This window comes from Geotrypetes seraphini, chromosome 17 (genome assembly GCF_902459505.1).
Source record: "Geotrypetes seraphini chromosome 17, aGeoSer1.1, whole genome shotgun sequence".
In the NCBI taxonomy this organism is placed as follows: domain Eukaryota; kingdom Metazoa; phylum Chordata; class Amphibia; order Gymnophiona; family Dermophiidae; genus Geotrypetes; species Geotrypetes seraphini.
This window is the reverse complement of record NC_047100.1, coordinates 6,725,254-6,750,711: the sequence shown is the minus strand read 5'-3', so window position 1 is coordinate 6,750,711 and position 25,458 is coordinate 6,725,254. Positions and strand designations below refer to the sequence as shown.

At 40.9% G+C, this 25,458-nt stretch overlaps 1 protein-coding gene across 1 annotated transcript in view; it reads right to left on the bottom strand.

Annotated features, from left to right (window-relative positions):
* The window catches only part of ARIH2 (ariadne RBR E3 ubiquitin protein ligase 2), a 28,190-nt gene extending 2,840 nt beyond the window's left edge, over window positions 1–25,350 (bottom strand). The window contains exons 1-14 of the mRNA XM_033925989.1: window positions 25,205–25,350; window positions 21,190–21,531; window positions 20,360–20,427; window positions 16,501–16,567; window positions 13,670–13,817; window positions 11,298–11,419; window positions 10,367–10,476; window positions 9,086–9,203; window positions 8,142–8,192; window positions 8,038–8,059; window positions 6,841–6,992; window positions 4,125–4,268; window positions 1,807–1,875; window positions 1,026–1,109 (exon numbers count right to left, since the gene is read on the bottom strand). Of these exons, the coding sequence (XP_033781880.1) occupies window positions 1,026–1,109; window positions 1,807–1,875; window positions 4,125–4,268; window positions 6,841–6,992; window positions 8,038–8,059; window positions 8,142–8,192; window positions 9,086–9,203; window positions 10,367–10,476; window positions 11,298–11,419; window positions 13,670–13,817; window positions 16,501–16,567; window positions 20,360–20,427; window positions 21,190–21,438 (1,404 nt within the window). The 5' untranslated portion in view covers window positions 21,439–21,531; window positions 25,205–25,350. The remainder of the gene's footprint in view (window positions 1–1,025; window positions 1,110–1,806; window positions 1,876–4,124; window positions 4,269–6,840; window positions 6,993–8,037; window positions 8,060–8,141; window positions 8,193–9,085; window positions 9,204–10,366; window positions 10,477–11,297; window positions 11,420–13,669; window positions 13,818–16,500; window positions 16,568–20,359; window positions 20,428–21,189; window positions 21,532–25,204) is intronic.
* Between the last annotated feature and the right edge of the window lie 108 nt (window positions 25,351–25,458).

Here is a 25,458-nt window from a genome sequence, read left to right as displayed (position 1 = left end):
GGGGGGTTTTGACCTGTGATTATAGTTAGGCAGTACCATTAAAGATACATCAGGTCTGCTTCCTTGTACGAGGTCTTTTTTTCCCCCCTTATAGGACAAATTGAAAAATAATTAAGGAATTGAACTTTTAATAATCTGAAAGGAACTAGATTGGTTGGGTTCCACTGATGTGGTGTTATCAGAACACTTATGGAAAAGGATATTTTAATAAATTTAAAGAAGTGTGGGAACCATTAATAAATTACTATAGTAAATAATAGTATTTATTCCCAATGAGTATATATATTTGTTGGGTGGGAGGGTGGGATTAATAATTTTTATGATAAATAAGAGGGATATGATTATATAAAATTGTGTTAGATAAATACAAATATATTTGAAGAGGGGTAATTCTTATTGTGAGTTGATTGTGGAAATTCAAGTGAAATTGTATTTTATGTTTTGACTTATTGTACACTTGTTTGGATAATTCAAAAAATGAATAAAGAAGTATTAAAAAAAAAAAAAGAACACTTATGGAAGACATGATGATAACCTCTGATGAAGAATACAAATATAAGATAAGGGGCAACAAAGGTGGTTTCTGTAATTGCTGGAATCACCTCACAAGTGCATATCAAGCATTCTTCAGAACATCATCTTTAGTACGATAAGTCTTATATGATATTGTCTTCTGTACTGAGAAATACCAAGAGTGAAGCTCTTCTTGTAAAGCATGTATAAACAGTTTGTATACCCAATCAATAACTACCCTACATGTACTTTTCTTCTCTGGTTCAGTATTTTGTATGCCGACGAGAGACAAAACTATTATGAAGGCCACTCATATAAACCAGAATGGGAGGAAACTGAACCTCGCAGCTAATGCAGGGGTTGTTGAAAGTGAAATGCGTCATGTTATCTGCAATGCTGTTAATAGTTTTCTCCACATTAGCTGTGGGGAAAGAAGCAAATGTCTCAACAGTTTACACAATGCTCGTTTCAAGACGTGTAGAACTGGAGAGTAAGTGGAGAGAATTGCTTACCCCTCGGTCATAGCTGTCTGCCCGCTCCACTTTCCATGAGAGGTTTTCGATTTCAGCTTCCAGCTGAGCTTGCTGGTACTCAAACTAGAAGTTATGAGTGGGGAAGAGGGAAAAACGAGAGAACACAAACATCATGCCACTGTGAAGTGCAGCATTTCGGGTCTAGAAGATCACAAGCTTTACAACTTCTGCACAGTTTGGCTTATCTATTCTCATCTTATTTCCGATGTACAACACAGAATACAGCTAATGAGATTATATTCATACATGGATAAAGAAAGTCAGAATCCCTTAAATACGTAACTTTGGATTTGTGTGACAATAGACTAAACATTTTCTTAAAAAATATGTTCAAACAAACATTAAATGACAATTTTATTTAAAATTCATTTTGTAAGTAATATTTTTCACGTTAATATTTGTTTCTCTGGAGACATGCAGGGGAAATGCAGGCACACTGACTGAGCCTGCATGCTGGTGCTCTCCCCTAGATATCATAGGTTTGTTGTTGCTTTTTTTTACTACTGAGCATGTGCGGGCACCATGCCTCTTGAGCTCCACCCCTTAGCTGTCAGTTATGGCACTAGCTTAGTTAACAATTTGTAATGAGGGAATGGAGGGTGGGCAAGTGTGGCTGCATTCCCCTGCTATCTACGGAGAACCCCTGTTACAGGGAAGCAACTTTGCTATCTGTGCTGTTAAGAGACAGCAACTCCCCTCTTTCGATCATTTTTTTTAGATACATCCTATGGAAGAAGAAAATAAGCCAAGCAAGTCTTACCAGCTTCTTCCTGGGACCAGACTCCATGTAGTATGCATAGGGATACGTGTACTGCAGAGTGTAACGACACTGCAATGAGAGAAGCAATCTAGAAAATAAGTTTTTCATGACCTCTGTGCTATATACATCACTGCTATGAACTCTTAATAGCCCAGCTGCCTAAGGGAAAGGCTAAGACCGAGACGGGCTTCAGGAAACGCTCACTGCTGCCTTTGTTAGTCAAAGAACTGAAGAATCAAAGCAGGCACTGGCCTCATAGTCAGTATGGATGACGTTCCCATTCCAACCCAGAGTAAACAGATAACAAAGCCAGAGGTGGCAGTCCCAGCTTGCTTACTTTCAGAACCCAGAGTGTAATGTTATTAGAGGGAAAGGCAGATGGACTTCACCTGTAAGTAATCGCATGCATACAGAAATCAGCAAAACATGTCTACATTTTATAAAATATTTAGAGGAACGCCAACACCATCCTTACTGTGTCCATTCTCTGCGCTTTCAACGTGCCTACCCGTAAAAACGTATACGAAGTAGCAATTTTATAAGCGCATATTGAGCGGGTAAAATATTTTTATGCCAGTAGCGTATCATATCTACTTTCAAAAAGTGAATTAGTTGGTTTCTCTCCTCTTATAGGTATTAAATTAAGCATACAGTATAAAGCGATGTCAATAGTTCATCAGGTTGGTGTATCATGTAGCCCCTGTATGTTTTCAAAACCTGTTAGAGGTGTGGAGGGGCATAATTGAAAGGGACGTCTAAGTCCGTTTACATCCATCTTGCAAGTCGTCCAAAGTTAAAAAGAGCCTAAGACACATTTTCAAAAGATACATCCAACTTTTTTTTACTTCGAAAATCGTCTAATTATACGTCCTGCCAACCTGATCGTCCAAGCCACTAAATCATCCATCTTTATACCACATTTCCGTCCAAGTCCAAAATGCCTAGAACAAGCCCTGTTGGACGTGGGAGGGGTCTGCAAAGTGAAGGACTGCACATCCAGACATGCCACCTAAATAGTGGAGTACCTAACAGGGCACTGCTGTGAACTTCACAAAAAGGGTGCCATGGCTTCTCTTCCCTACAGCTCCCTTATAGGTGACGGTGAGCCCCCAAACCACCTCCAGAATTCCTTAGGCCCACTTATCTACCACCCCAAAAGCCCTTATGGCTGCAGGAGCCACTTATATGCCAGTAAAAAAGGGTTTTGGGGTGTATAGGGGAGTGCAAATGTTTAAGTATCAATGCAGTGATTACAGGGGCTTATGGGCATGGGTCCCTAACCCACCCCCAAGACGACTTAAGCTGCCTCTGGACTGGACGACTAGGCTTTCCTATGCCAGGCGGCCAGGTGATGATGGTCTGGAGGCTGAAATTTAAAGTTGTGAATAAAATTTTTATGGGGATGGGGGTCTGTGTTATGTGTTTGCAGTGCTTATCTGGTGACTTTAGGTGGGTTTTTGTTTTACATGGTCTAAGTCACAACGTCCAAGGCACTGTTGTTAAACTTTCGGTTATACATGCTGTACGACTAAGTCTAAGCCGGCCCACGTCCCGCCCAACTCCCGCCCCCGACACGCCTCCCAAAACGCCCCATTTAGCTTTGGACGTTGAGCGGCAGTATGAAGGCCTAGGTCATTTAGAAATAAGTCCAAAACCCGTTTTTATTTTCGGCGCTTGGACATTTTTGAGAAATGTTCATCCAAGTGCCGACTTAGGCCAATTTTTGGACATTTTTCTCTTTCGATTATGAGCCCCATACTATCCAGGGAGGGCATTAAGATCTGACAGTGATATGAGGTTGTCAGTGGACAGAGACACAAATGTACTTCATGCTAAAATTAGAGACTCCGTGTTTTCAGGAGTGAAACTTTGGATCGCATTACCAGGTCAGTTATGCTTATGTGCAGGCCGGGTTAATTTTAAAAAAAAAAGTTTGAAGGCGCAGTTATTTGTTAGTGCATTTATGTGAGCAAGTGGGGAGCTGGACAGCAGTGCAAGTGTTAAGACTGTTTTTTATTGTATGTGTTTTGGAATGATTTTAATAATTTTATATGTTACTCTTCTCTTCTATATATAAGTTCATGTAAACCTTTTTTTTTTCTTCTCTTCCTATATTTTAAGTTCTTGTAAACCGTGCCGAGCTCCACATCTGTGGAGATGATGCGGTATATAAACTTAAGGTTTAGTTTAGTTTGTAAACCACCTAGGTTTTTAAGTGGTGTATAATTTTTAAAAATAAATATTATTAATAATAATAATAAATAAGTGTATGTAACTGATCAGGAAAGATCGAGACTACGTCTGTTGACTGTACGCACCTTAGCGAGCAGTTTTGCTGCATTTTGCAAGTATTGCCAGTCTATCCATGTCCCCAGGTTGTTCATCACCCTCTCCTGAATCTTTTCTTGAATTCGCTGATACGTCTGTGCTTCCAGCTGCAAACTTTTATTATGGTTCTCCCACTGCACGGAAAAACAAAAAAGCCCAGAGCAAACAGAAGTTAAGAAGCAAATGTTTGATGCTGTTTTTTTCCTACAATTTTTCTCCTCAAACAAATCTACACCAGTGAACATTCAGAGAAATAGTATCTGATCTTTCCTCTAAATATTGCTTAGGATTCCTTTAGGGTGAGAACTAGAGATCTTTCCTTGTTCATACATATACAACATCCATTTAGTGAGCTAGGGTGGGACAGAATAGACAGGCGAGAAACTGAAGGAGATCCTCCTCAAAACTATACACAGAGTTTCTTCAGATATCAGTATAAGAAAATTCTGACCCTACATGCTAAAGGTGTACAAAAAATCACCAATTGCTACAGGGTTAGCTTTATAATATTCTTTCTAGAGTTTTTTGGCACATTTACAGGGCTCTACAGTTTCCTAAATTAGGAAACAGATCCTATCTGAAAGTGGAGCCTATAAACTCACAGGCTGTATTCATTTTTTGGTCATTTATGCACTGGCCCAATCAAAAGGTATCACAGCCTTTAAAGTCTCCACATTTCTGTAAGAGCTCTGCACTGTATACAAGAGAGATGCAAATGCAAATAAGAAAAAAAGAAATTAAAAAAGATCTACAGACATCTATACAAAGGCTGAAACACTATTTAAGCTTATAAAGGAAACAAGTTTCCACACTGGATGGGTCCATTTTCTAATGCTTTCAATACACTTACTTCCTTACACAATGATAACACACAGGCTCTGGATCTAAGAAATATGGCATCAGAACAGCCTGCCTCTCCCTGACCTCTTTGAACTGTGTCTTTCTATATCACACAGCAGACTAACCAGACTCATCACAGGAAAGAAAGGCCCATTTCCAAAGCTAAAAGCCTACTTATATACCAAATGGCTGACCATATAATATATTTTACATAACAACATAAGAGTTGCTATACTGGGACAGACTGAAAGTCCATCAAGCCCAGTATCCAGTGGCCAACCCAGGTCGCAAGTACATGGCAAGATCCCAAAGAGTAAAACAGATTTTATATTGTTTATCCTAGGAATAAGCAATGGATTTCCCCAAGTCCATGGACTTTTCTTTTAGAAAGTTATCTAAATCTTTTTAAAACCCTGCTAAGCTGTTATACATCATGTTTAATCACATGCTGGGTGAAGAAATATTTTCTCTAGTTTGTTTTAATAGCTGCATTGCATGCCCCCTATTCCTAGTACTTTTGGAAAGAGAACAAGCGATTGACATCTACCTGTTCCGTTCCACTCAGTATCAGAGACTTCTATCATATCTCCCCCGAGCTGCCTCTTCTCCAGGCTGAAGAGCTCTAATCACTTTAGCCTTTCTGTATTGGGAAGTCGTCTCAACCCTTTCATCATTCTCGTCACCCTTTTCTGTATCTTTTCTAATTCTGCTATATCTTTTTTTTTTTTTTGAGATGAAGTGACCAGAATTCCACACAGTATTCGAGGTACTCTGTTATGAGCTTTTTTTTCACCTCGTTTAAAGGGATTTATCTTAAAGACCCCTTAGTGGCTTTGTTATAGCAGAAAGTCATGACAAACTCCTTTAGGTCTCTCTCGAAACCTCACTTCCTCTGAGTTTATTAAAGTGACAATCACAATAACACATCAGTGCAGCAAAAGAACACACTGTACTGTGTTAAAACAAACAAATTCACTGCCACTGCTGTTCCCAGCTTAGTAGTGGGTTGCATAAGAGCTTCTCCAGTTAATATCACAGATTGGTTTTAAATCCAGTCTGGCCGAGGCTACTCACTATTAAATTTCACTTGAAGACACAATCTAATCTTGGCCCTGGAAGGTAATGAGTCTAGATTAGACTCACTCAAACTTTTTCAGCTCCGGCACACTAAAAGGAGCAAATGTTTTTTGCAGCACATTATAATTGAAATGATAAAATTGCAAAATGAACAAAAAAATAATTTGAGAGTTTTTATTTAAAGTTCTTTAAGTTATGGATGGGCAATTGTAACAACGGTGAAACTAAAGCTGATAGAATAGAATTGCTAATCAATTTGATGGATGTGCTTGTTTTTTGAATGCAAAATAACAGAAAACGTGGCTTGATAGTCGACAAGCAAACAGTCATTTATTTCATCATCCACCATCTGAAGTCATTCTCCTTTTTTTTAATTTAATTTCTGTCAGAGCTGAAAATCCAAGTTCACAAAGATAAAAAGATCCAAACGTTAACAAAGCCTCGATTGCTTTGTTGCTCAAGTTAGGATAACTACTGCATAAAAAAATAAAACAAAAATTACTTGCCATTAGTTTTCAAGGACCAATCATGCCAAAGAATGATGCTTATCCGGGCGGTTGTATCCTTACACACACACACAGACGCTCATAACATTGACAGACTCTTGCATATGTGACGTGCAAGTCATCTATTCTAGTGTATACTTATGAAGGGAATTTTTAAAAATAAAGTCAAAGTCTGGAATCTCTCGTGGCAAAGCCGGATATCTTCGGGGCACAGTTTCAGAGACACTGGTCTAGATAATTTTCATAGCTAAGAGGGATGTAGCGACAAAACATTCTCTCCTACCCGCTCAAAGTAGAACAAATATTTCTTCAGAGCTTCCCTGGCTTGGGCCTGCTGACTCTGGTTTACAATGTCTGGATTCTCTTTGTATCGACTGCATTCGTAGTACTCGCTGCCGTGGGTCTTCCAGTCTCCCAGACACATCCAGCAGAAGTCTGTACAAAAACAGAGGGGAAGAGTAGAGTGAAGAGTGGCCATCAAAAGGAAAGATTTGGGCATTCAACACACATCTGCATTCTGATCAGGTAAGTTCAAATTTAATTAAAATTTCTTATACCGTCTAATCAAGCCTTCTAGGCGGTGTACAAAAATGCCAAGACTCTACACCAAATAATTTACAATATAAACAAGGACAAATCAGGGGAAATGACAAAGGAGGAAGAGCAGAGATGCAAATTAGGAAAGTCAGTCGATCGCATGTTTTGCTAAATTTAAGTGGCTCCTATTAATTCATAAAGTCAAACACATCACTTAGGTGTACAGAAGATCATAATACACCTTGCTAGTGACGTGCCTCTCTTTGGCCTTATTTTCCAATTCAGTTGAATGAAAAAGCTGTAATCTTGCATTATGCAAGTGGAGACATTGCAACCTTGATAGTATCTAACACTGGCAGAGTTGAAATATTCTCAGAGGATGCAGAATACTGAATTAGTGCTTCCTACCTGCAAAGGGACAAACCTATATATAAAATATTAAAGTCTCAGGCAGTGTGATAACAAGTGTTGTGCATGGCCGGGTGTTATGGCTCTGGTTTGATAACAAGTGTTGTGCATGGCCGGGTGTTATGGCTCTGGTTTGATTGCCGAGCCGGATGGCCTGTTTCTTAGTTCAGCAGTGTTTCCCAAGTCAATCCTTTTGCCTTTTTCAGGATATCTGCAAATAATATGCATGAAAGAGATTTGCATGCAACGAAGGCAATACATGCAAATCAATCTCATACATATTTATCGTTGAAATCCTGAAAAGCCGACTGGCAAGGGGGGTACGCCAGGACCGACTTGGGAAACACTGCTTCCAGCTTCCAGAGGGACGGGACTGGGAAAAATTTGTCCCTGTGTCATTCTCTAAAGATTCTGTGCTACAATCAAATGAATTCATTTTGGGAACGTACTACAAGAAGCCAAGAAAAACAGAACTAGATTCTGGCTCTGGAATATTTAAAAAAAAAAAAAAAAAAATCCCAGGTTATTGACTTACCGTGTTTGCATTTGGAGCATTGCTGTAAAAGAAAAATAGGAGAAATGAGTACTTTGAAAAGCTTAGGCCTACTGAAGAATTGAGCTATGCAGAAAGGCACTCACCATATGATTGCATCCTCCATTCTTCTCAATACAGATATTGCACTTGGGACACTAAGAAAAAAGGACCATTTATCAGTTACATCCACTTACTTACTATTTGCCTAATACCCATAAATCATGCAAAATTTTCTTATAAACATTCACCAAATGTATTTTAAATCAGTAGGTAGGAGGAGAAAAGTACAGTGGACAAATCAGTATGTGATCATTTAAGTAATGACACCAAAGAAAATGAGAAATTGGCACCCTGCTATGAAAAATGGCTGGCACACGGCACATTATACTACAGTGTTACTAGGGCTGCTTCAAAGCAGATCCGGGTCTAAGCCTACAGGGACAGGTCTAATTCACACCCCTAGAGGGCGCTCTGGGCAGGTTACAAATAATAAGGATGCCAAACTGGAGCATTATAAGCAGGGCTGAAACCCAGGGTGATAAGCAGCTACAGAGCCACTAGTATTCAAGTATCTGAGGTACTAAGGCTCGGATTCTCCAATGGGCGCTGATGTCGGTGGCTGCCGATTGCGTGCCAATCGGGGGATGGCACCATTTAGAGAATTGCACCTCTGGCAAAGATAGGTGCCAAAGCCTATCTTTGACGTGAATCACACATAACACCCCTTCTGGTGTTAGCCACACCTATAGTGGGGTTATGTGTCAGTCGGTATCTCTGGAGGTGCAATTTCGGCACAGTTTATTTAGATGCCAGTAGGTGCTTTGAATTTATACTTAAGTTATGTTTCAAATAGTGTTTCCTTCTTAACTCAGGTGCCGTTTATAGAATTTGCCCCTAACAGCATCCAGACCCTGGTCAGTAAGAATCCACTTCTGAATACTGCACTTCTTTTCAAATACTAAACTTAAAAGCAAAATGAAAACCCCCCTGTCCCAAACACACCCCAGATTCTCCCTTACATAAAAAAAGGAAACATGGAAGCGCTTACGTCTTTCGTGTGCGCACTGATATAGTTTGCAGTTTCCGAGTCATCTGCACACTTTGTGAGCCACTTCCGAATAGTGGCGCAGTCTGTTGGTGCATGGTACATCTGACGACATTTGAAACTTTATGGATACAACAAAGAGAATAACCATCATTCAGATGTCATTAAAACTGCAGCGTTTCTGACAATTAAAGGATCGAGTATAGCAGGTTCTGCAGCTCTGGGGTTAATTGGCACTAAAGCACTGTAAGCCTGAATTAATGCTTCGCCCTTTCACATTTACTTAATGCCTGCTAAAACCACTTTTAGAACATCTTAACTGCAAACCTCTCTCTAGTCCAAAGCCTTGCACGGAGGTGAAGGGGGGAATCAGTTTAGGTTCCTTAAAATTCCTCATTGCAAACATTTTAAACCCCAAAAAGGAAACTTAAAATCCTGAAATGTAATAACCAGACAAGACAATGGAGTTTTTATATTTGTTTTAAGATACTTCTAGCATCACCACCTTTTTAAAAAATAAAAGCAATCCTGCTTGGTTTTGAAATATATATCCAGGCATTAGGATTCTTGCAGGACTCCACCACCAGGAGATACCAATAGCACCCCACAGCCAAGCTAAAGAATTTAAAAATGATTAAATGAAGCAGAGTCCCAGGAACAAGCACCAGCTATCATCTCAAAGCATCCTAAAACCCTTCAGCTCTGTGTTTTATTCTCTTCTGTTTCTACTAGAGCCTGACCAAATTTTAGTCCTGTTTGGGCTGAAAATGTTGGCGTAGCTTTGGTTTATCTAAAGGTCGCAGCACTTATTTTGTCAGCAGAGACAGAAATGACTGGTGATCACTCCTGTCCCAACTATGCCACTAAGTAGGCCCTGGAGGAGGTGCAGCCAGGCCGTACTGCTTATTTGGGGTAACAGCAGACAATTTTGATTTTGGCTGAAGCCAAGTATTGAATTTTGGCCACTGATGCTGTTTCAGTCACTCTCTAGTCTCTGTCAGTATATAGTAACAGGTCTGGAATTGCATTTAGGTTTCAAATTATGCCAAGAGCAGTCTGGGAAGGACGCTAACAAGCACAAAATTATTTTAATAAAACAATTTAAAACTGCCAGAACATACCAACTATTTATACCAGTGCTAGGACAACATAAATGAGACAGGAGCTCGCTCCTTTCATGAGATGCATACTAGACAAGTATCCTGGAATCTGGCTGATGAGAAGGAAAAGAAGCCTTGGGTAGGTCCAGTACATCTGGCTACCTGATGCATTTCATATCCTTACCAGAACACTTCATTGCAGCGATTGCACTGAACTCGACGAGCTTTTGGCTCCTGTACCTGGATAACCATCGGACAGTCTGCACCAGGACACAGCTGGAGCTGATAGTGGCTCTGGGAACAGATGGGGGGTAGAAGGTCATTGGTGCAAGAGACAAGTGCAATAAGTTGTCATGTTTTGTTTTGGGGGTTTTTAAGGCAGAAAGCCAGCATTCCACAGAAATTTGTAATTAATTTTTGAAGCAATTTTCAAAACAAAATTTGTGGCTTTGCACCAGTTCTCAAAGGAAATGTCTGGGTGTACTTTACCCTTTGAAAGCTGTGTAGAGATAATGTAATTGCAAAGAGCAAATATTTGCTCTTCTCTTTTCTGCCGATAGGTTTTCCCTTTAAAAAAAGAGCCCATACAGTTTTGAAAATACAATACTATCTATAAGGCATCCCATGACCACCCGGCAGTAGAAAACATGCACAAGGTTTACCCTCATGTGTTCTTTTATCTGTGTACTGAATGGTCAATTTTCAGGCTATTTACCTGGATAAATGGCTTTTGAAAACTGCCCACCCTGTAAGGCACAGCTGAAGCCATATAACTATTTATCTGTTATTTCACCTTTCCCATAGGTTATTCACATTGTAGTACTTGTTAAAAGCAGACCGATGAAGGTTTAAAGGAACAAATATGGTCTGAAAATGTTTGCTTTTAAATTATATGGACTACTACTAATTGTGATTTACAATTTATTTATTTTTTACATCTCTGAAAAAGTAATTGAACTGATCAGAAACAGTTTAAGATTTTTAGTTTATTATAAAATTCACCGTGTTTCCAAGAACATAAAAGTAATTCTAGCACATGGTTAATGATAAAATCTGAATGCAGAAAGTATTAAAAATTACTACCATTCACAAAGAAAAATTGATAGTAAGAATACCTCAACATAGTCCCTGAAGAGGTAGCGCCTGTATTTGTCTTTCAGTTCCTCGCTAGGTAGCAAAGGGAAAACAAAATCCTCTGGTGTCCGAAGCAGGCAGTCCTGGGCCATGCAGGATACCCCTATACACACACACACACAGCAACACATGAAATCAGCATCAACAGAATGACCTTTGCCTGATCAGGTCACACATACCCATTTCTTTCTTCGACAAACATAGGGACTGATTTATCAGGTTTGTGTCTCGTAAGAAAAGAACAGAAGAAAATACATGCTAAATTCAGTCCGTCTCCAAACGCTTCAGGAGATGGCAATTGCCAATATCACTTTCTAAATGACCTTGTGGTCTATTTGGAAGAGAGTGGCTTTCTCTGTGCTTAATATCTCTCCTCACTTGTCTCCCCCCCCTCCCCCCCCGTGATCTCCACTCATCAGGCAAGCCCCTTTTATCTGTACCCTTCTCTTCCACTGCCAACTCTACTGAATGTCCGTGTCAATCTGTCCATTGTAACTTCCTGGGTAATTGACCCAACCTCTTGTAATGTAATCCAACCTTGAACTCAATAGGTTAAAGCGGAATAGAAAACCTGATTAACATAACATTGCCAGCTTCCTGTAGATTGTTCAGAATTTGGCTGCATAGCTTTGCTGGGTCTTTCTAAATATGACCACATTTATCCACACTTCATTAAATTACATTGGCTTCCAGTTGCTTTCTAGATTAAGTTTAAAGTCTTATTGGTTTATCTAAATCTGACTAATACCCCTTTATATACGATGTATAAGGGAGATGTCCTCTTCCTACAGAACACTCATATCTCTCTATTCTTATTTGTTATTAAATATTTCTTATAGGGGCTAGGTAACCTCAAGTGCTCACAGCCGTCTGTTTTTGGAACTTGTCCTATCAGAACAACCTCTTGTAAGCTATCATTAGTTACTTGTGCCCCTTATTTTTTTTAATTATTATATTTTTAAATTTTTAAACTTTAATTTTTATGAGTACGACGATATCATTTCTAGTAACATAGTAACATACATAGTAACATAGTAGATGACGGCAGATAAAGACCCGAATGGTCCATTCAGTCTGCCCAACCTGATTCAATTTAAATTTTTTTTAAAATTTTTTCTTCTTAGCTATTTCTGGGCAAGAATCCTAAGCTTTACCCCGTACTGTGCTTGGGTTCCAACTGCCGAAATCTCTGTTAAGACTTACTCCAGCCCATCTACACCCTCCCAGCCATTGAAGCCCTCCCCTGCCCAACCTCCACCAAACGGCCATACACAGACACAGACCGTGCAAGTCTGCACAGTAACTGGCCTAGTACTAATCACTATTAGAAGACACAAGTGGTTTTGGCACTTAGCTTTTTTTATCCAAACGCTATGTTGTGCTAAATCTGAACCATTTCTCTTTCACTTTACTTAGAAGGTATTTTACAACCCTATGCTCTTGTCAGATCATTAAGATTTGAAAGTTCAATAAGGGCTCTTTTTACAAAGCTGTGGTAGCTATTCTCCCATGGCAAATACACAAAACTCCATTTAATTCCTACAGGCTTTGATGAATTTGCCATAAGAGAATCGCTACCATGGCTTTGTAAAAAGGGGCCTTAAATATTGTTCCTGATTTTGTGGCAGTTTATATTTGAGGATACAAGGAAGAGCGCTTTTTTCATAGTGAATGGAGAGAGATACCAAAGCATGTGGGAGTGAGTGGAGAGAAAAGAGAAAAATGGAAGGGACAGAGAAAGAGGGCAGATGCTGGAAGGAATGGAGAGTGAAGAGAAGATGAGGAAAGCGGAAACCAGAAATGCCAAAAAGTAGAAAAAATAATTTTTTTTGTTGCTTTAAAATAAAGTAGTATTGTAGCTGTATTGCTAAACATTTATAAACAGAAAATGGAAATAAGGTAATCTTTTCATTGGACTAATTTTAATACATTTTTACTAACTTTTAGAGATCAAAATCTTCTTCCTCAGGCAGTGGCTTACCAAGTGGGGGAGTGTTATTAAAAATATTTTTTATATGGGGGTGTTAAAAAATGATTGACTCTGGGTATCACATACCCTAGGTACACCACTGCTTGTAGTTTCCTGCTCAGCAGATCTCTCCTACCCCAGATCCTAATGCATTTTCCAACTATTAACCTTGTAATCTCCCTTGGAATGCCCAGGCCAAGTCTTTTGTAAATCGCCTAGAACTGAAAGGTATTGGCGGGATAGAAGACACCAATGTAATGTAATGTACTAGTAAACACTAAGATGCCACAGAATACAGAATCAGAAGAATTGGCATGAAGGTCAGCCGCATTATACTGCCTGTGACTCGTTTCTTCATTACCCCACTGTCTGAACCAAACTCACCGACTCCAACTCCGTCCTTGACAAGTACTGTGCAATACTGCTCCCAGCAGCTACGGCAAAATTGGTGCTGACAAGCCAAAGACAGCAAATTGTCCTTTCTGACATACTGCATACAAACTGCGCAGTGATAGGAGGAATGTACCATTACCTGAGAGGGAAAAGGGGCACAAAAACTTGTTAGTCTCGAGACTGTCCCATTACTGGTTTCCATATCCAAATCCAAAATATCCTGTGCTACTTTTTATGCCGTCCCATTTAAAGTAGTTCTTTACACAGCAATTTTTTTTAAAAATTTATATTTATTGAAATTTTAATATAATTTCACAAGAGATCTCTTGTACAAGCAAATCAGAATTGAAACCAAGATACAAACTTAAAAATTTAAGCAAGAAAACAAATATTAAATCTTTCTCAGACCACATTATCACCTCAGAGGAAAAATATTAAGAGTGAGGAGCAACTCAATAAACAAATTGGCTTAACAGTATACGGTCCTCATATTTCCCAAATCATGACTATCACTTATTAAACTGTCCCGGTTGACATTTTCTTCAAATCCAGGAATCTAAGTTGTTCCAGGATAAAAAATGTATACTTGACACCTAAGAATTTAATTGAACACTTGCATGGGTATGCCAAAAGAAATGTTGCTCCAAGTGCTAAAGTTTCTGTCCTCATTGCTAAGAACAACTTTCTCCGTTCCTGTTACATCAGGGAAAATCCAAATTTTCTTTCCATGAAACAACATCTGGGAGTTACGAAAAAACAGTCTCATTACTGAGTTCAAATCTTGTTCAAAAACAAAGGAAACCAATAAAGTGGCTCTCTCTGTTTGCACGTCCACCGAGGATTCCAAAATCTCTGTAAGATTTAATGGCTCTATGGCTTCCAAGCCTTCACCTTCTATAGAGGCAATTGGTACTTTTTTTTTTGAGGTAAATAATATATATGATTAATTGGTGGTATATGCTCAGGAGAAAATTTTAACATCTATTAAATATTTCTTAAGCATTTCATGAGGAGAGACTCCAAGGGATTTTGGAAAATTCAAAAAGCGTAAATTTAACCTTCTATTGTAATTCTCTATTTGTTCAATTTTTCTATTTAAAAGAATTCTTTCTTTCAGAATCCCCCTGTTACATGCTGTAATTTGTCTGTTTTTCTTTAAGAATCTTAGTTTTTGTAGAAAACTCTTCTTTAGTATCTTTTAATGACTTCCCCAGATTGTCCACAGTACTTACAAGAGTTTTCAATTCCTGGGAAGATCCTTTAACCGTTAAGTTTAATCTCTCGAGAGCGTCCCATATGCTCTCAAGAGTCACCATGGCAGGTCTTCTAAGTCCAAGTTCAGCTGCATCAGCAACCCGGTCTCTCTGCTCTTGTTCCCTCTCAGCTACTGCCCCTTCAAACAGGGTCTCCCTTGACATTCCCTCCGTACAAGGGTCACTTGACAGTGCCGCAGGAGGAGCAGGATGCGGTGGTGGGACAGTCGCTGGAGGGGAGAGAGATATCTCCAACCCAAAATCACCGGTAGCTCTACCCGCTGACGAAAGCCCAGGACCTCCAGAACACGTCGGACCGCTGGCGGCTGCAGCATACGCCAGGATCGATCTTTGGTTCGGGGTGGAAGTCCTCGTTGGTAAGGGGTCCAAACTAGTTACACCTTTCCTCTTAGAATGAGGCATCTGGCAAAACGAGCCGAAAACTGCCCGAAGGAAAAACTGTAAGTCGTGGAGACGCGCTGTAAAGCAGCCAACTAAACCGCCGCCATCTTACTTCCCCAAGTTCAGCCTTTACACAGCAAATTTGAAAGATGACTTATACATTTCATGGAAGAGGAGAAAACACTGTATTTACACTATTTTATATCTATATCTACATGAGAGAGAGAGAAAGAAAAAGAAAGAGAGTTAAAGAAAGAGAGAGAGTTAGAGAAAGAAAGAGAGTTAGAGAAAGAAAAAGAAAAAGAAAGAAAGAAAGAAAGAAATAGTTAGAGACAGAAAGAGAAAGAAATAGAGAAAAAGAGAGAGTTAGAGAGAAAGAGAGAGTTAGAGAGAAAGAGAGAAAGAGTTAGAGAGAAAGAGAAAAGAAATAGAGAGTTAAAGAGAGAGAAAGAAATAGAGAAACAGAATGTTAGAGAAAGAAAGAGAGAGAAGGAGAGATAGACAGAAAGAGTAAGTGAGAGAGAAAGAGATTGAGTTGAATTTCTTTTTACTTTTCTTTAGGTATTGCCACTTTTTGCTGACCTCCTTCCCTGTACCTCGTTTTCTGCAATCCCAGCAGTGGCTCCCGCCCCAGAGGCAGATCCTATACAAACCCAAGATGTAGACATCCAGGCAACGTGGCACCAATGTTTTGACCCTCTACTTTATGCTAACTAAATAATGGAACATATGCAACACTGTTATAAAGACTGGTTCCTTTCTGTGAGTGTTCCCCTGTGAATGACTGAACTATACCTATGTGAATTAGGATTTTCTTCACTAACATTAAATGCAAAAAAAGGACTTCAATGCACTGAAGATGAACCGAGGGAATGCTTCTCTCATAAACATCCCAACATTGAAAAAGTTGCCAAAACACATCAAGCTCGTGTTTCATATAACCACACTTGATTAAAATGAGATCGTTAAAAACTTTCTGAAGTTTGTTCCTTTTATTCATAGCATAGTTCAGATTTTGTATTTTGAAGAATTCAGATGTGTTTTACAGTGTACCGCAAACCCAAAATGTTTGAGGCTTTGCAAGAGTCCACACCCTTATAATCACCACCAAAAGTAGTAGTAAACCTTTTTACGTTCTCACTAAGAAAGAGACAAAAGATTACTCACGTGTTTGGAGGAGGAGATCGGCTGGACTCTGGCTTCTACTAACAGCTGTGAAGAACTGGCCTTATGCCTAGAAGAAAAAGCATTCTTTACATTAAGGGGAAAGGGGTGGGGGAAGAGTTAGCAATGTGGGCTATAATTAACAGTTATTAGTAACTGCTGTAGCTCTCGCTGCCTAAAAATGCACAAGTCAGTAGTAAAATAACAAATCTTAACTGTAGCCCTTGTTGATAACTAAACCTCTACATTAGTATTTCATTTAAAAAAATAAAAAATGATTAAACGTGACTGTGCAATAATGTAAAAAGGGACCCAGGCAGTTACAGCGGTTCCTCCTTTGGAGGAAGATCACTTATACCTTAAGATTAAAAAAAATCCAAACCATAACAAAAAAAAAAAAATTCAGCTCATAATATCAAAATTAATTAGAAAAAGTAGCACTAAACAACCACGTCTTTGGTGCTTTGCAATAGCCTAAATAGCTTGTAAGACAGCTCTGGCCTGTAAGAACATAAGAAATACCTCTACTGGGTCAGACCTCAGGTCCATCGCGCCCAGCAGTCCGCTCACGCGGCGGCCCAACAGGTCCAGGACCTGTGCAGTAATCCTCTATCTCTACCCCTCTATCCCCTTTTCCAGCAGGAAATTGTCCAATCCTTTCTTGAACCCCAGTACCGTACTCTGCCCTATTACGCCCTCTGGAAGCGCATTCCAGGGGTCCACCACACGTTGGGTAAAGAAGAACTTCCTAGCATTCATTTTGAATCTGTCCCCTTTCAACTTTTCCGAATGTCCTCTTGTTCTTTCATTATTTGAAAGTTTGAAGAATCTGTCCCTCTCCACTCTCTCTATGCCCTTCATGATCTTGTAAGTCTTATCATATCCCCTCTAAGTCTTCTCTTCTCCAGGGAAAAGAGTCCCAGTTTTTCCAATCTCTCAGTGTATGAAAGGTTTTCCATCCCTTTTATCAGACGCGTCGCTCTCCTCTGAACCCTCTTGAGTATCGCCATATCCTTCTTAAGGTACAGCGACCAATACTGGACACAGAACTCCAGATGCGGACGCACCATCGCTTGATACACTTCTTTCGTTCTGGTTGTAATACCCTTTTTGATGATGTGGGGGGGGGAGTGTTATCAATCTGGGTTTATCTGGGTCTCCCAGACTCTAATCCTCGGGCAGCTGGCAGCAGCGAGGTGAGCCTGCTGCTGCCGGCCTGCCCCAGATGCCACCTCTCTGCAGCAACTTCCTGTTCCTGGAGAGGCGCAGCTTCCGGGGCAGGCCAGCAGCAGCAGGCTCACCTCGCTGCTGCCAGATGCCTGAAGACTAAACTACAGCGGTCAAGGAGTCAGGAACTAGAGAGATCATAAGGGTAAGCAACATCAGAGGTTGGAGGGAGGGTAGGCTGGAGAAACAGCATGGATGGAGGGAGGGAGAAAATATGGAGGGGAGAAGGAAGGAGGGCTGGAGAAGAGCATGGAGGGAGGGAGGGAGGGCAGACTGGAGTAAAGAGCATGGAGTCAGGGAGGGGAGAGAGAAACAGCAGGAGAGGAGGTTGGAAGGAGAAAGAGGAACACCCACAGAGAGAGAGAGAGAGAGAGAGAGAAAATGAAATACCCACAGGAGAGGGGGGTTGGAAGGAGAGACAGAGAGAGAGCGTGAGAGAAAAGCACCTTTGGGGGAGGAGGGTTGGAAGAAAGGAGAAAGAGACGCACTTAAAAGGGTACGGAGGATGGAAGGGGGGACAAGGAAATGAGTGGAGTGTGGTCGGGGTCATGCGTCCCTTTTTTCCCCCCTCTAATACAGTAGTAACCCTAACACTACCAAACTCCAAATAACCAGGCTTCCAACTACTATTTAAAAAAAAAATGAATTCTCAAATTCTATTTGGATTACCTTGTTAGGTTCAAACAATTTTTATTGATGCAAACAATAGTGCAAGCAAAACAATTGAACACAAAAGGTTCATAGTACAAACATTGATGCATCATATTCAACACAATATCAAGTATGTACAGGAGACAGCAACAAACTCTTCCCTAAAATCGACTCATGGCAAGCGAGGCCAGTCGGCAGAATGGCCCTCCGAGGCCCTGGACTCTGATGAGCCACGAAGAAGCCACTCCACCTCCCTCCCCCAACTCATCCCCAATACATAAATCTGTGACTAAGTGCTAGAACCATACGACCCCCCCTCCCATCCCCATGACCCCCCAACACCCCCATTGGTAATCTCCACCCCACCCCACCATAGCTCACCATTGCTCTCTCACCCCAGCAAGCTGAGCGCCCAGATCAGGACACCCATCGTAAAATCTCACTTCGTCCCTTTGGATGTAAAGACTGCAGATATGGCTCCCAGACATTCAAGAACACCATCTTCCGCTTCCTAGACCCTCAAGCATCCCTCGCCTCCCAGGTAGCCAACTGATGCAACTGGTTCCTCCAATGCCAAAACGCCAAAGGGTCCGGGACCGTTCAGTATTGAAGAATACATTTCTGGGCCAGCAAGCTCATCTTCCTACAGAGAGCCCAGTTCCCCCTATGCAAATGGCCATAAGCCTCTGGCAAATCCAATACAAAGTGGGCCGGGGTACTGCAATTGGTCCACCAGAGTATTCCACATTCTAACACCAGCAATACAGAAAGTCATCGCTCTAGTGTCTGCATAATTTTCCTGCACTATTGGAATGAATAGCTTTTGGTTTTCAGATCGTAAAGATCTATTAGGCTATTATAAAGTGTCGCAACCTGTCGAAAGTACCCTGGTGTTTGAAGGACCACTGAAACAACTGTATGTTGCACCCAAAATACAATTGGTAACCTATGTAATTGCTTCAGAATTGGCCTATTATGTGCCATCCTGTCAACTCCCATTACTAACCTAGCTGCGGCATTTTGTACCAATTGTAACGCTCTCCCTCTTGTTTTTGAAATTCCAAGGTAGGGAGCGTTACAATAGTCTAACCTAGACAGAACCATCCCCTGCACAACAGTCTGAAAATCAGAAGGCAAAAATCAACAATTTCAAACGATAAAGCATATGAAGCTGGTTAAAACATGCCTTAAATATGTTTTGACTGCTGCTTAGATTTGTAGGCAGGGAATAAGTTTCAAAATAAAATCTATTAGTCTGACCTACCACAGAAGCACAGTAAATGAGGGCAGATAAAAGACCTGCATGATCTATCAAGTCTGGCCAATAAAGGTAGTCAGAACCACACCTGCCACTCTGCATGGGTTATGACCGAACTCCGTCATGACCGAACATTGGCATCACAACCAAGACAGCTGGCAATTTATTATCATGCCTATCACATATAAGCAGTCCTATATGATTCTGCAATATCACATCACCATACAAATAGAGAAACATTAATACCCACAGTCATATCAGATTATATAAATTTCTTATAAAATATGCATACTTGAATCTGACCTGTCTTTTGCCATTTTTGGAACAGACTGTAGAAGTCTGGCCTGCAACAGTTTTACTTCCCAACTTTTGAAGTAGCTAAGAACCACTCCTGCATGTCAGAACACATCAACCATGGGATCATTTAAGATTTGTTTTGCACCAGGGCACTACATGTGGTTTTGAAAGAAAAAGCCACGAATCCTAGACAAGTCCATTGTGCCATCCTGTTCCAGCGTCAAAAGGACGAACAACAACAAAATATTTTCTGTACACCACTCAGTAAATTTTATCTCTAGGAAAGGCAAATGGCAAAACATTTCATAAATACAGTAGCAATAAGCACTAACCAAAGAGCTGTGTGCCGTTCACTTAGCCATATTACATAAAATCCATCAAATGTACAGGGAAGAGCACAGAAAAGGATAAAATAAACAGATTTCTTACCTTTCCAAAATGTCAGTCACTTGCCAGTGGAAGTGAACTAATACAAGCTTAGCTATAGAATGAGACACCTGAAATGACAAAGATCAAATAAAATGGATTTATCTGGCATTTATCTAAAGCCTTTTTCAGTTGTAGCTCAAGGCAAGTTATAGTCAGGTAGAGAAGGTAATTACCCTGTCCTTGGAGGGCTAACAATCTAAGCCTGTAGATAAGGCAATGAAGGGTTATCAGCTCCTTATACCTTGTTTAACTGTACAAAAAACTTGCTTTGAGTTTAGACATCCATCTGTTTATCCCAAAGGACTCTGTACCACCATCCTGTCCCCATCTAATATCTGCACCTGGCCCCTTGGCTATATGATAAAACTCTATTGAAGAAAAGAGTGTGGGAGTGTGTGGTATAGCAGTTAGAGCTACAGACTAGATAATGACATGATGGCTGTTACCCCCGCCAAAACGGTGGAGCGGTGAATGGCCTTGTCCCCGCAGTTAAGGGAGAGAACGCACGCGGTCACCTATCGCGCTCCTACCCTCCTTACTGCCACCGAGTCTAAACATCTCCCTACTTCCTCCCTGCCCCTTCTCTTCGTGGCCGTGATTTCTAAACTGCCTTCTTACAGCAGCTGCGTGTGGCTGCCATAAAGGTCATCTCTGATGCAACCGAAGTTGCATCAGAGACGACCTTTCCGGCAGCCATATGCAACTTCAATGCAAGGGAGAGGCAGAGTAACAGAGCAAATGGAAGACATTTAGCCAGCCGAGAGCAATAGTCTCACTCTAAAAGTGCTGTGGAATGATTAAATACACACAACTAGTCAGCCCTGGCTTACCTTTAACATGGAGGCCAAACTGGCCATGTGCTCATTCAATGCACTTTCCGACTCCTTGTAAGTTAAGCAAGTGAACTGATATTCCTCAGGATCAAAAGCATCGGCTCCTTGCTGCTCCACATCATTTGCAACTCCCACATAATAATCCTCTATGTCACCAGGATCCTCATCCTCTTCTTCCTCTTCACAATTAGGATCATAGTCCTCCTCATTGCTGTCTGAGCCCTGGCTGTTCATGTCCACAGACATTTTTTTGTCCCAATCAAACTGCAGACCAAAATTGTAAGAGACTTTCCAATGCAAAGTATTACTGTTTAGAGTTTAAGGGCCATTTCAGGTCATCTAAAAAAAAAAAAAAAAGAAAAGCAAATTTAAAAAGAAAAACACAGTTGTTAATATTTGTTTCATCCATAAAATTTCTATTTATCAATACACCCTCAATCAGTTGAGTCCTAATTTAGCATAAAGCTTGTTAGGGGGACGGGTTGTTTAGTAAATCAACTTCTCAGAAAAGAGCCTGATGCATCAGGATTGGAAATTATACTTGGGTTAACTCCTTAACAGTTAGAGCTTACCAAGTCAAAATGTACACTGCTTTATTTAAAATACACAGATACCAAGAACAGGAAGCAAGGGAAATATTCCAGTGACAAAGCTCTGAGCTAACAGACCTTTCCAACCAGTCTGGCTATAACACTTTGTATGTTAGTGTTCATTAAAAACACTATCTCTATGGAAATGCCAATATAAGAACTTGGTTCTACATTTATGAGTAGTAGAATTCTGAATGAACTTTTAAGTCATCTTAGTATGCTTAAAAAGTAAATACTTTAACTGAGGAGTTAAGTTCAATGAACCTATTTGGATGTCCCCCATTGAGAAACGTGTTTGTTGGAAGGATGCCCTTAGAAGACGTCGGTAGTGTACGGAGCCGTGATGGAGATCCAAGATCTTGACACCATGCTAAGCCCCAACTTTAGAGATTCTCCTCATAAGCCACAGAGTCTCAATCCATCAAAGCGGGTACAGGAAATCCCATATGTGGCTGAGATTCCTGTCCCGGAGGCTTCAGCATCAACACCAGTGGATGTGGACCCCCTTTGTGGTCAAGAAGATCCAGTGAAAACTCAGCAGATATTGTAATGTCCGAACAGGAGCAGAATCAGAATGGAGGTTTTCAGGAGAGAAAGCAAAGTAGTGAGCAACTTTCGAATGTGCATTTACAACCATTTTCTTTTTCTAAACCCTCTGAAGTAATTGATTCACTATGGAACTTAGTAGTAAATTTAGGCAAATCTTTAAGCCCTTAAATCCACTGTCTTGGAGGGAAGACTTATGGCTGCGCTAACGGCCCCGAAGCCCATAGAGATTTAAAGGGCTTCGGGGCTGTTGCCATGTGACTTTGTAAAAGAGGCCGTTAATAAACGAATAAACGAAGAATAATTGAAAGGTTTTAAAGTTGAGATAGGTTCCTCAAAGACTCAGACAGATGATAAAGAATTGAATGAGATTCATCAAATTCAAGAGGCTATTATTAAGGATAATATAAATTCTCGTAGAAAAATAGAAGTACAGTACTAGAAAAAAATTCTCGGAATAATAATTTACGATTTTTGAATTTCCCACAACTGTTTGCAGCGACACCTAGGAAAATGCTGAAAAGATACTTCTAGTAACATAGTAGATGACGGCAGATAAAGACCTGAATGGTCCATCCAGTCTGCCCAACCTGATTCAATTTAATTTTTTTTTTCCTTAGCTATTTCTGGGCAAGAATCCAAAGCTATGCCCGGTACTGTGCTTAGGTTCCAACTACTCCAGTTTTGTTGGTGCCAGAGGATTCAATTCCTCCTTTCAACAAGACCAGCAAATTCCTAACCAAAATCAAGAGGATGATCAGTTAGATGTTTCAACTATCTTGGAGACCTCTGATAAAGAGGCTACTAAAACCCTCTACTTTACTGGCGTCAATGATAAAATGTGGATAAAATGTGGATCTTGAAAAGGTTCTTTAAGAACAAGACGTAAGGAATTTTTAGGAGTTCAGGCAGCAGAAATGCTAAAGCAAAGTAGTTTACTGTATTAGAGATGGAAGAAATGGTCCCTTGAACAGCGTGGTTTGGTTCAAAACACGATTTCATATTGGAGGACTGTAGAAAAAATCATTAGGTATAAAATCTAAAAATGCCAGCTATAAACATGCTGAATAGCTTTAGAAAAGAAATAATTTATATCTGAAAGAAACTTTGGCAACTGACCACAACAGGTATTGCTAATTCAAATTCAACTTTACTCTTCTTATTGGTGAAAGAGGCACTCTTACTTGAATGTTTCCAACTCTGAATTAATTCAAACTTATATACAACTCTCCAGTCCTTAAGGTGAAGTGCCCAGTTGGACAGGAGAAAATCCCTTTTAGCGCCAAAAACTACCATAAACCCCTTGACCTGGGTCTCTGGCAGTTTTACTGGTGTCAGCAGGTCTGCATACTGTATGAACTTCCTTTGAACTCCCTATCTCCCCAGATGCAGCTAGTTCAAATCTTAAACCAACAGCTCTAGTTGCTAGGGCTGCTACAACCAAGGATGCAGAAAACCCCACAGCACTAATACTGAATTAAACTGACTAGGCATTGGAAATGCATGCACCATTAATTTAATACCTGTATTTCCATATGGCTACACATAAAAAGAATTAACAACTGCATTGTTTAAAATAAACTAAAACCCCCCACAACAGATCCAATATTGCTGAGCTGTTTAAAAGATGCACCACATTTTGTCTGATTGGTCCTTAAATTACATTATAGTCTATAAAAAAACAAGTTATTAAATAATTAGCCACCAAAGCAGCAGAGAAGATTAAGAGGGGACATGACTGAAACATTCACGGTACTGAAGGGAATAGACTCCAAGGTAGAGAAAATGAGAGGGCACTCTCTAAAGTTAAAAGGCGATAGATTCCGTACAAATGTAAGGAAGTTCTTCTTCACCCAGAGAGTGGTGGAAAACTGGAACGCTCTGCCGGAGTCTGTCATAGGGGAAAACACCCTCTAGGGATTCAAGACAAAGTTAAGACAAGTTCCTGCTGAGCCAGAACGTACGCAGGTAGGGCTAGTCTCAGTTAGGGCGCTGGTCTTTGACCAGAGGGCCACCACGTGAGCGGACTGCTGGGCACGATGGACCCCGGGTCTGACCCAGCAGCGGCAATTCTTATGTTCTTAAAACTAGACCGCCACCTCTCCAATCTGCTGTCTATGACGCCCAACTATAAAACATTCAAGAAAGAACGTAAAACTTTTCTACTCAAGAAATTTGTCAAATGATCTAACTAAACCCGATTGACCCTCCACAGACCCCGACGCATACCACACCATGTAATCTCCCTGGAAATGCCCAGGCCAACTCTTGTTGTAAACCACCTAGAACTGAAAGGTATTGGCGGGATAGAAGACACCAATGTCATGTAAATGTAAAAACTATTGGCCATTTATCTTTATCTGATAGAAAACAACAACAATTTTGCTAACAAAGTCTCTTTACTGGGATTATTAAAAAGGTATGGCCGTTGTTTTGCATTTTAAATGCACTTCACTGAAGACTGGGCACTATCTTCTGCACATCAGTACTCCAAATAAATAAAAAAGAAACGTGGGTAGTTCCAGTACAACGAAGACTAAAGAAGCTTTCAGTGAAAACAAAAATAGTCTTTGCAAAGGCAGCCTGGTTTCATCCACAGTAAAGAGTCACCGTAAGGCTCAAGCTCAACAACTTCTGGGTCAGACTAATCTAAGGCTCGAGATGAAGAATCGGGTTAAGGAGAAAACTCTGACCCTGGGGGGGGGGGGGGGGGAGGGGGAGAATTCCGCTTTCACTGCAGCCCAACGAGGCCCTCAGCTCAGCTCCTCCCACTCCGGGTCCAAAGCCCCGCAGGCTCAGGTCAGCAGAGAGGAGTAAACAAGGCCCCAGACCTCGGGCTCGCCCCGTGCCCTCACCCCCCCGCGCCCCCAACTCACTCGGCCCGGCCCCGCGCCCACACCGCGGCAGCTGCTCAGGGAGGAACAGGCGCGCTCGGAGCGAGAGCGGCAACAGGGGCGGCCCCGGGGCCGCCGGACTCCTTTCTCCAGAGAGCACGGCCCACACGCAGGGAGGCGTCACTTCCGGTACCCCCGCGCGCCGACGGGCGGCCGCCAATGGGCGACGCCGGCAGGGTCGCGCCGCGGAAGCAGGAAGCTCGGCGGGGCGGAAGTGAAGGGGGGGCGTCGGAAGT